Source organism: Protopterus annectens, chromosome 11.part0, assembly GCF_019279795.1.
Source record: "Protopterus annectens isolate FY-2018-M chromosome 11.part0, PAN1.0, whole genome shotgun sequence".
Lineage (NCBI taxonomy): Eukaryota > Metazoa > Chordata > Ceratodontiformes > Protopteridae > Protopterus > Protopterus annectens.
In genome coordinates this window covers 430,314,001-430,326,408 of record NC_056745.1, presented here as the reverse complement: position 1 = coordinate 430,326,408, position 12,408 = coordinate 430,314,001, and the positions used below count along the sequence as shown (strand labels likewise).

The 12,408-nt window shown below is 37.4% G+C and overlaps 1 protein-coding gene across 4 annotated transcripts in view; it reads left to right on the top strand.

Annotated features, from left to right (window-relative positions):
* The window catches only part of LOC122815438, a 243,515-nt gene that overhangs the window by 123,650 nt on the left and 107,457 nt on the right, over positions 1 to 12,408 (top strand). For all 4 annotated transcript variants that reach the window (XM_044087929.1, XM_044087928.1, XM_044087926.1 and 1 more), the window contains one exon: positions 1,675 to 1,953. In XM_044087929.1, the coding sequence (XP_043943864.1) occupies positions 1,675 to 1,953 (279 nt within the window). The remainder of the gene's footprint in view (positions 1 to 1,674; positions 1,954 to 12,408) is intronic.

Here is a 12,408-nt window from a genome sequence, read left to right as displayed (position 1 = left end):
TGCTGGGTCAGGTTTGGGAATAGTGTGCAAAAATTTAAAGACTGAGGAACTGTATACATCCTATCTGCCTATTCAGGGACTGCTGTCTGACTATCAGGAGAACTGCAAGCAGTAAGATACATATCCAGTAAAGCAGATAAGACAGGAGGAATAGGCGTATGTTGTGGAAAATCCTTCTGTAACATCTCATAATATTTTCTGAGGGACTGAGATATGTCAGTGTCCTTCCACTGAAAACACTGCGCATTCTAGCAATAGTCTTAGAGAAAGACAACCCCTCTATATGGAGAAGAAGGATGCGAGATCTACTCTAAGTCAGAATCAGAAATCTGAGAACAAAACCCTGAATCCATCCCCTGCATCCATAGCCAACCTTAGGCGTAGGCCAACTAGGTAGCCGCCTAGGGCACCGCTCTAGCAGGGGTACTTTTCCAGTATTTATTTGGTATAGTAGACCAGGATGGGGGCACCGGGTAGTGTGCTGGGGGGGTGCCATGGAGCCCTTTTGCCTAGGGCACCAGTTGACCTAAGGCCACTGCTGCCTGCATCTTCCTGTTCAGATTCAGAATTTTTAATCTCTTCTGGAAAAGCGAACCCCTCTTTCTTTTACTAGACGCTACTTTATAAGAAGGATCATTAGCCTGAATCAAACCCTGCTGCAATCCCAGTAAACTACTCCTAACCAAAGAAATTTGAGGACGGGTAGAAACATGGTCAGTTTTCTGTTTTTTTTTTTACTGGAAAATGCAGTAAAAAATAGCTTAAAACACTGTGGCAGTTACAATGGAAAATTAACACAGTTTCTCCACAGAAGATATTATTTCATTTAGTTTACATTACTTTTAAGCTGACAGAAAGAAACAAGTGCTCTGTTTACAAGAACATTGCAGTCTCAAGACAGTCCATTACATAATAACAATCCTAGCTTTGAAATAACTTTCCTGAAGAAGAAAGAAAGAAAACATTAACACAATTTTAGAAAATGGAAGTTTTTCCCTAAATGGAACTTATCTGCCAAGTAAATAAAAGCACAAGCTGACTGTCAATCCTTAAATGTCTCAGAGGAGCATATTCTTCAGCAGCAATAAAGCCCAGAAGGGTTTTGCACCCAAACTTATCTTTAAGTCATCTCAGCTTGAGCTGCATGACAATTTGGGTGCATGGAAGGTGCCCTGAAGCTTTGGAAGCTGGCTGGTCATTATCTTCTTGGCAGGATATAACCTACATAAATAAGACTACTGCAGCAGTGATCAATATGAAAAATGTTAATTAGAACTCAATCATCTAGTAGTTAAGGTGTCTAAACTCTAAATACATAGAGCCTTGTACTTGTGAAGACAGAGACTAACAGAATGAGAGTAATGGTAAATGTAGTAAAAGTGAAGGTCTGAATTAAATACTTGAAGATGAAAAACATCTGTGAGAGGGATGAAGATGGAAGTCTAACACTGATCTGGATTGGAGCTAAGTGGAATAAAAATATGTCTTCATGATGTAATGTTGGCCATTAAAACATTTGCCTAATATCACCATTTTTACCTAAAATTTCAGAATGAGTGGTTAAGAGATCATCAAAAGACATACAATAGGTATGCTTAGATTCAACTATAGCAGCAACCAATTAAACTGATACACAGAAAGTGAAAGAACCATCTTTTTTCTTTTGTTTTATAGCTCCATATAAAAATGGCAGGCTGTTCCTTACACGGAAGGGTGACATCTTCTCAGCTCTCTGTAAGTTCTCTGATGGGTATCCTGGCACAATCATTATGTGGCACTACAGTGATGGGGAAACAACAGATCAGCAGGGGAAGACACAACTGTCAAACACTGTCCGAGGGACATATGACCTCTGGAGTACCATGCTTAGTCCCGTTGCAGTCAATGGAGTACTTTGCTGCTCACTAAAGGACACTCAGAACTCAAACAACACAATTTGTAAAAACATAGCAGGTAAGTTGCTGCACAGATGGTGTATCCTGTGGTGGGGTTGCCATGTGTAGCTCAGTATAAATTGCTCTGGTTTTTACAAAATTTGTGTAGACTATAATCTTTAGATTCCATCAGCTATGATCTAAATGATAGTCCAGACATAGCAGTATAGAGAGAAAATAGAGTTAACTGAATAAAAGCCTGGAAAAACCACGATGAGAATCACTTCCTCCTTTAATAGAAACAAACAAACAGGTAAACAAATACAATCCAAGATCTCTAGTAAAAGATGAGCGCTTTCAGCTCTTCAGCCTTCATCAGATCTAAAAATGAGCTCTATTCACTAGTTTAAAAACATTATAAACAATATAGTACCACTGAAGCCTCTGCTTAAAAACAGACGCTTCAAAATTTTCTAAAAGTTTTCTTCATGACTTTATTTTAATGTTAGGAAGGCCTGGTTTTTGCAGCTAGAGCTATAGCTTTAAGATGTTAAAAAGTGTGTTACACCTACTCAGTATGATGTCACTAAATGACAAACATCTGATTGGATGGGACTATGTTTTTAAACTAGTGAACAGAGTTCAATTTTAGATCTGATGAAGGCTGAAGAGCTGAAAGTGCTCATCTTTTACTAGAGATCTTGGATTGTATTTGTTTACCTGTTTGTTTGTTTCTATTAAAGGAGGAGGTGATTCTCATTGTGGTGGTTTTTCCAGGCTTTTATTCAGTTTTCACATTTTATCCAAGGACTGCCTTTAGCTGTTATAGAGTGCTTTGTTTGTTTTATTTAGAAAATAGAGTTACCACTTTTTTTGTTAGTGTTTGTTGGGAAGTTTCACTCTTTCAGATTTCCTAGTTTTTTAGTGTTTTTGTTTATTATCTACAGTTTCACAAGCATGTCTAAGATGTATTTAAGTTCTGCTGCCAGAATAGTATTTTCTTTGTTTTAACAGGTAACGTGTGAAATGTAAAATGTGACAATTAGCAGACAGTCTAATCATCCCAGTCTTTTTATGGTTTGCATCTCAAAAGACGTATACAATGTTGTGAAAGTAACTAAACTTCTATAAAAAAAAAAATAAATAATGTTGCATTTAATCTCATCTCATTTAAAGCAGGATGTGATTTTACATTCATCCTGGTTATCCATTGATATGCCTTGTATTCAGCCTTATATATTTAAATCATGCCTCTTAATTCCTTATTCTATCACTTGTAAAACCGAAATATGCACCAATATCTTTAAAACCTAGCTTGAAATCTGAAGCATTACTTTGCTGATCACATACCTTTTGAATGTATTTATGATGTTTTTCAGTGTAATGTATTGTCATGAAAATGTATGTTTATTATTTTACTGTTTTATTAACCTGATGTTTATCATGAACCTGACTGTTTTCATTTTATGATATCTTATACATTTTAGTGGATATTGTACAGCTCATTTTATTTTGTATTGGCCTTCTATAATGGGAAAAAAATTGGATCTTTCATTTCTTTATTTATTTTTGTATTTACCATTTGTTAACTTGATTGGTTCAAGGACCCTTTTCATCCACAGCCCAGACCAAAGGCAAACACAGAAAATATGGAGTACAACAAACAGGTACACAAGGTGCGGCAAATGCTTACAAATATACAAATAAAAGGAATCATTCACAAATATACAGAAACAAGTAGTGAAAAGGGAGTGTTAAGGGAACAAGAAAGGAGGGTAGGAAGGTGTGAGTAGAAATTTGAGGCATGCATAATGGCGTACTTGAAAAATTTGCACTAAGTAGATTCATGGAGATGGCCAAACAGGCCAACATATTTTCCTGAAGAGAAGGAGAGAAGAAAGGAGTCTGGTTTCTGGTAGAATCAAATTCAACAAAGCTTGGTAAATGTGTTGAATGCAGTCTTGATGGTTTATATGTGAGGTATAAATAAGTGTGCAGTGTCTGATATATGAGCTCTTAATTGATGGCCACATGACGTGAGAAATTGTTGATTTAGGAACAAGGGGTTGTGCAAAAATCTAAGAAGAGAAGCATATAAATGTTTAAGGAAAAAGGAAGGTGTGCCTTTTCTCTGCTGTTCAAGAGTGCACCACTAAATGTGGGTGTCAGGATGATAGACCGAGGCATTTTATTTAAAGTCGTTTGGTAAGGAATGCCAGAGTTATGCAAATTTCCAAAAGTAATTAATCATAGTCTATATTAGATTTTTGGAATTATGATATTTTTGTAATTAATTTTCACACTAGTAAAATGCCAAAAAAAGCAGATTAACGTATTTTAATAGCTGTTAAACAGTAGCTTCCTCAGACAATAAAAATAAGGCACCAAGGTGCTTTATAGCAGATAAGACATAGCCAAGTGACATCATTTCCTGTGCAGGTAAAGCTCATGCTCATCATTTAATTAAACAAACACCAAGGATCAGGAAGTGTTTAACCTGGCGTTGCCATCCCAAACAGCCAAAACATAGCTGGCACATGAGCAAATACACACACCCGACCCAGCAAGACCCCATTATAGTAGGTACAAACAGTTTTTATATATATTATAAAACATTCTTAAATAATTTTAAAATAAAAATGTGTGTAAGAAAACATAAAAATATATATATATATGTATAAAAATATATATATATAAAAATAAAAATAAAAAATATAAAAATATATATATGTAAAGATGCTCCAAATGCCCTCTAATGGGACATAAATAACATCGCTAACAAACAGCATCATAATTGACAGTACAAACCAAGTCTCCAAAGGACTTTTTAGTTATTATACATTTGCATTAATTAATTTTCAAGTTTCTCTGTTGTGAGGAGGATGGGCAGCCTTTGTGCAAATCTGTGCTGGTAAATTAGCTTAGGGATGATAAATTTAGTATGCTTATGGTAGATTAATGAAGGATTCATAAGAACACAATGGTATTTGTTGTTATTAGTGGTGAATGTATGGTTGCAGGGGGTCAAGAATGGTGATTCAGGAGGAAATGGAAAGATGGCACTGTGTCCCAGAGATCGCCATTTTAGGTTTGTCACTATTAACAATCAGCTTGTGCTTGGTAATAAAATACATTTGTTAAATCATCTTGAGTAACTCGCTGGAGGTTTTGGTTGTTATGTGACTTCAGAGGAAATTACAGAGATTTACATGACTCCCTACCCCCCCAGATGGGAGCACAAAGAATGGATATTCAGTCCCATCCTTTCAGCCTGACCCTTGCAGTGCCTTTCTTACTAATCAGTCATTGGTCATCCAGGTTATAGTCATGGCTTCATCATTCTGCATAGTATGGACAGGGCTTGGCTCTGCATTAGTTTTTAATGGTTATTATGTTTACTCTTCTTAGCAACAGTAATACAAGTAGAGGACCTCGAATATATCCTATATACCCTGGAGCATTTAGTGACCTGAGTGCTGAAATATCCAGATGGAGAGGGTGAGAGTCATTGACTGTTGCTAGCTTGTCTGTCCTTTGAAGGAGGCTAGTTAACAGAGAATAAAAATAAAAATGGAATTGCATAGAGAAACTTGCTTTTTAAACAACAAGCAACCACAGCACTCAAGCCACAGTTTGCACAAAATAGATATATTTTGGGTAAATGATAAAAGTTGCACAAGAAGTTAAGATGGTAAATGTTATTCTTTTTTTTTAAATTTTATAAAGGATCAATCTCTTCTTCTTTATATATACTAATTTTTGTTTCTTGTGATAGTTATCGTTTGCTGTTTTGCCTTGTGCTGTATTGTATGACATCTTGGAAGATTTCTTAAATGTGGAGCTTTTCTCCCCAGGATTCCACTTAAAAAGGGCCTGACATTTCCCAGTCACAATTTCCTGGTAAACAAATTATAAAAACTAACTTAATAACTAAAATTTTAAATATACCGCCTACTGAATACGATGTTGTATTCAATACTCAATATTATGTGCACGTTCTTAATTGCCACGATGAAACGTTATGCACATTCTATATATATATATGTATGTATATATATATATATATATATATATATATATATATATATATATATATATAAATATATTTTTATAAAAATTGGTTTAGGAAAATGGATGTTCAAAAAACATTTAAAAGTTCATTGATGGCAAAACTTTGAAAAGGAAAGGAAACAAGGTGTTTCTTAAATCTAATGAGCAGCATTGTGAAAAAAATCTGTATCAATATCACACAGGATATGCCCTGAAAATATGTTGTGGGAGTAGTGAAATTAACCCTTTCGGAAAAAGTAAATAAATAAAAATGTTGTGAAAATATAGATAAATTCTATTTACAGGAATGTTCCTTTGAATGGGTGTGGTAGTAATTGGGTTTATATATCTATATCTATACTTATATTTATCTTTCTAGCCATATATTTTAAAACTTCTATATAAAACATAAATATTGTCTTAAGCTAACATTTTTTTCTAACCTCTTTCTACTGTCCATATCTACTACAGCCAGATTTTATTAGTCCAGTGGTGTTATCATCTCAACGTCCCCTCTACCCCCCTCCTAAACCTACTAACATGCTATCATCTATGTTTTTATCCTTCAAGGACTATTGTCTAATAATTATCTGTCACCTTTTCCACTTCTCGACTTAGAAACTACCAAATAAAAGGAAAAAAATAAATTTAAAAAACATCCTTGGTACTTATTCATGTAGTTAAAACATGTTTGATTCAATGGCAATTTACCACACACACGCACACACACACACACACACACACACACACACACACACACACACACACACACACACACACACCAAACCACTAATTCATGCAATAATAAATATTTCATAGCAAGTACTGTATCACAAGTTCATTGTTAATACCTTTCATATTCAAAGTACCTAATGTAAACATATACCAAGGTTTTTTCTTCAATAATAAATCTGATACATTCAAAAACAGCACAGAATACTGACAGGCAAACATAATAAGCACTTACATAAATTAATATCCTGATTAAGAGACTGCTTAAAATGTATGGCTACTGTACTTGTAGAAACTCCATTCTGAATATTCCTAATATGTTCTTGTATTCTCTTTCTCCTGTGGTGTGAGGGCTGCCTATATAAAATTTCTCACATGGATAACCCCCTGCTTCCTGATAACAGTTCTAGTTATCCACTATTCTAAAATAGTGGAGATTAATATTCATGCCAGAACTATCTAAGAAGTAGGCACAAATAGAACAACCTTTCTACTTAATGCACATTTGCACTTGCCTATTCTCTAGAGAATACATACCATGATCTAGAGCATTATGTTAGGAAATCTTGAGTTTCAATGATTTTAAAAATTCATCTGAAGTTACTGTGTGCCAATATTTCTACAAAGGGTACATAACGCATTGCAAAATAAATTTCTTCCTCATTTAACAGTTTCTGTGATTTAAAAAAAATTGTATCCTTTTCATCTTCTCATCTTTTATTTTTTGCAACAAGTAGAACAACTGAACATCACTATATCCCATATGCCCTAATCTGTGTGCAGTCTCATTCACCACTTGTTGAAAATCACATTCATATGAATAAAGTCCTCACTCTGAAAAAAAATCCCTAAAGTATCAGATTTATTATTGAAAAAAGAAGCTTGGTATGTTTTTAGTTTAGATACTTTGCAACCAAAAGATAATAAAATGAATCTGTGAAGAATTATTTGCTGTAACATGTTTATTATTATTATTATTATTATTATTATTTAAAATAATATTTATTTGCTAAAATTGGTGGTTTAGGATTTTCTGTTGTGCCTGCCTGTGTAAAATATAATAAGTTAAATTAAATAAAATTAAATTAGTTTTAAATTAGTTGTTTATATGAGGTGATAGATTTAATGTTTAACATAATTTTAGAAGGCCGTGAGGTGAGGTGCAAGTTCTTTTTGTTACTGAAAAAAATGTCTTTAATGCATGAATAAGTGTCGAGGTGTTTCTTAACTTCTGTATTACATAACAATTACTTTCAAATTGTATTCTGTGTGTAGTGATGAACTTCATTTATCATAACCACATATGTGTGATTCATGCTTCGGTTTCCAGTGTGTTTACTGTGCTATACCTATACATATTCATTTATTCAAATTTGTGTTGTTTTCTTTTGAGTGTATTTATTAGGTAAAGATTGTATACCTTTTGGCCTGGGTTGTGTTTGAAAAGGGTCAGAGAACCATTGTATTTAACCAGTTGACAAACCATTAAAATAAACAAACAAATAAATAAATGAATGAATGAACAAATAATAAATACTTAATGTGACCATACGTTCTCAGCTACAAACTTACATTACATAATGCAATATGGATGCATATTGTTTTCTCAGCCTCTTTTGCATACACTTTAATATAGATTTAGTATGCCTTTCCTGACTGTGCTATACCAGAAGTGTAGTGTGATATGTGTGTGTGTGTGTGTGTGTGTGTGTGTGTGTGTGTGTGTGTGTGTGTGTGTGTGTATAGAGAGAGAGAGAGCTGTGTGTGTGTATCTATATTGCAGTAAGTACCTATTTTTGGTCCCATGTTCTATGTACCTGAAATTAATCAGGCTCCTGGCAAAGGCTCTCGCCTTCCCCATAGTGTCTTTTTTTAGGCAATGCCATGAGCTCAAAACTACCAAAATGAAAATTTCATCTAAACGTAAATTAAAGGTCATGCTGCTAAATGCTAGGAGTCTAAACATGAAACTGCACTCATTGCAAGCATTCTTAACCCTGGAAAAAGCTGACATTTGTGCAGTCGCAGAAACCTGGTTCAAAGCTGCAGAGAACACCCCAGCCATACCAGGTTACTCATCCTGTCATACATTCAGACCCCAAACCGTCAACAGTAAAACAAAAGGAGGTGGAGTTGCAATATATATAAAAGACATACACACCTCCAGGCTGGTCAAACAATATGATGCACAGGAAACACTCCAGGTGCAGTTAACCATTGACAAGACCCCTATTCAAATCATAGCTAGCTAGACACCTCCAACTTTGACTCAAGATGCCCACTCCACCTATCTGGACCTCTTTGAATCTATTAAGATTCAACCCTTTACCCTGATCCTGGGTGACTTTAACTATCCAACCATAGATTGGAATAAATACTCATGCCAAAACACAAATGTCCAGAGATTCCCTGATTTTGTCAATGCAAATGCCTTGGACTAGTTGGTCGACACCCCCACAAGAGGTGAAAATATCTTGGACTTGGTATTAACCAACATGAGTAACCACTGCAGCATCCCTACAGTGTCATCATCCCTGGTAAGATCTGACCACAAAGCAGTCACTTTTAAAGTCACCATCTCCCCTGACTTCTGCCTAGCTAGAGTCAAACAAAAAAACTTCTCCAAAGCTGATTACAACCTCCTGAGTGAAGTTATACACTGTTTCACAGCCCACTCCCCCTCAATAGGAACTGGCACATATGTCCAAACCTACACCAAAGTACTATATGAGCATTTATATAACTGCATGGAACCAGGAATACCCGACAGGATGAAATCCTCCTCCTCAAGGAAAAGTAAACCTGACCGGTGGACATCTGCAATAAATAAACTATAATAAAAGGAAAATAATTGCTGTCCAGGACCAAGAAGGAGCAGCTGCCTAATTAGAAGCAGTTTCTCCTTAGTCTGAACAAGCAAATAAGAGCACTAGTGAAATCCTCCAAAGCAAACTTCGAGTCCAAACTGGCCACATCCACTAAAGACAGTTATAAGGCCTTCTTCACATATGTCCGCAATCTCAAGGGAAGCACTCAGATCTGCTCAGAACTAGTGGTCAAGGGCACCACATATACAAATGTTGTAGATATAGCCAACCAGCTGGCAGACAGGTTCAGTGAAAACTTCAAGCCCTCTGTCCCTCCATCAGTAAAACAGGACATCCTCAGTATCTGCCCCCCCTCCACTTATCTCTGGGGAGCAAGTCATCACTGTCCTCTGAAAGGCAAAAAAACAACCTCTATGGGACCCAATAACATGCCAGGCTGCATCCTACATGAACTCAGACAGCAACTTGCAGCACCATTAGGCACCCTATTCAACCAAAACCTGAGTACTGGCTTTGTCCCGGCCGAGTGGAGGACAGCCACCATCATCCCTTTGCACAAAGGTGGAGCATCCACCGATCCAGGAAATTATAGACCCATCAGCCTAACTAGCCTGATCTGTAAGGCTATGGAGCAGATTATCATGGACCTCATTAACAAGGTCATTGGCAACCTCCAGACACTTGATTCCACATAGTTTGGTTTCATCAAGGGGATGTCATGCCTATTAAATTTGGTCGACTTCTTTGAGACAATCACCAAGGCCATGGATGAGGGGAAGATGGTGCACACCGCCTACCTTGACCTGGTCAAGGCTTTTGATACTATTCCCTACTCAAGTATAATGGATAAACTATCTCAACTAGGCATAAATCCATATGTTACCAGATGGGTAGCAAACTAGCTCACTGATAGAACCCACATAGTCAAAATAGGGGAAGCCACCTCAAGCAGTAGCCCCATAATGAGTGGTGTACCCCAGGGATTGGTCTTGGGACCTCTGTTGTTTGAGATATACTTTTCTGAGGTGCAGGCCAAAGCCAATGGGATTTGGCTGAGCAGATTTGCAGATGACTGCAAGCTGGGTGCTGTCATCCATTCCCCTAATGAGGTGGACATCCTCTATGAGGGTCTCACCCAAACAAATGACTGGTGCCAGAAACATGGCTTCAAACTGAATGCCAAAAAATGCATCATCATCCCCTTTGGGGAGAGTGATGTCCCCACAAATGATCACATTGATAATAAGGTCCTAAGTACACAATCAGTTGTGAGGGACTTGGGCACCCAGGTTGATAGCAAACTGACTATTGACCACCATATTGCCTCCGTTGTATGGAAAGCTTTCTACATGACCCACCTCATTAGTAAGGTATCTTATCCAGGAACAAGGTGGTCATAACATCCCTGTATTCTTCCCTTATAAGACTCATTATTGAGTACAGTCCCCCTTTCGGTATGTACCTCACAAAGCACATGCAGAAGCTGGGGAGACCACAGATGTTCCTCACCAGGAGAATCCAGGGTCCCACAAATCTACCCTACACAGATAGGCTAAAGGCCCTGTCCCTCTATTCGGTCTCCTACAGACTTCTCAGTGGTGACCCCTGGCATACAAAGCAATCTGAGACCCCGCTTTGATGGGATTGCTGCATATCCACAACTCCACTCAAGTAAACCCACACACATGACCTCAATCTGGTCTGTGATATCAACACGACTTGTTTGCGAGACAGATTTGTATCCAAGAGACTTCTCCTTTTGTGGAATAAACTCCCTCTCCACGTCAAGCAGAGTATCTTAACCCTTTTTAACCACAACCTGGATAACTAGATGGGGAACAGAAAATACACCCTGGGATTCCACCTGTGTCCCTTCTGGACAGTGACATAGGGTGCTGACTTATTGGAACATGGGCTAAATTCTTGGCTAGGCTTGTAAGGGCCTCACGGCCAATAGCCTAGTGAATTCTTATGATCCTATGTTCTCCTTTTCTTGACTATCTGTTCTTACTGAATGCTCATTCTGTCTTTATTCTGGCTAAAGTCCTCCACCTTCCCTGTCTGTCTGCTTCTTCCTTGGTTTCCTAGAGGACATGCTTCTTTATTGGTCACTTCTAGTTTTGCCTTCCTACTCTCTTATGCTCCCTTCCTATTCCTGCCCAATTGATTCACTTCCTGCTCCTGGCTGACTTATCAACCATCTACTTCCTTCTACTTCCTCACTTTCTATCTTTTTTTTCTATCCCCTTAACAGCTTCTATTGTCCAGTCTGTTGCCCACTTACCTGTCCATCCTGTCATACCATCCATTGCCTGTCTTTTTGCTGCCCTCTCCCACATGGTCCTCTTTACTGGACCCTGCTGCCCACTCCTCTTTAGTCTTTATCTGCTCCCTGATCCATCTAGCCAAGCCAACCCCATCTCTAGCTCCAAAATCCATCCCTGAAGCTCACTAACCTTTCTGGAATTTCCATGTTTATTTCCATCCTAAAGTTCCTTGGGCCCAAATCCTTTGCATATCTTAAACACTTCAACCACCTCTCTTTCCCCCACTTTTTCACCTTTTACATCCCTTTTAAATGGTGTATCACTATGCATTTCTCTTCAAAGATTGCTTTCTTTTGCTCCATTTAAGTATGCTCATATTTCTACCGCTGGGATGTCATTCAGTCAGCTCTCCTTTATTTGCTCTCTTCCTGCTGACCCCATAACCTTGTGCCTTCCTCTGCCTTGTCCTTCTTTTTTTATAAAAAGACATCTGCATTAAATTATCACTTATGACATAAGCCCTTCTTGAGCTTATGTCCTGCCTTCTCAGTCCACCCTGGTGCAGACTGTTTTGCACTAGAATTGTGATCTGTATTGACAATATTTTATTCATTATTTGTTAAGCAGGCCAAGTTGCAGTCCTGACCTGGGTTATAT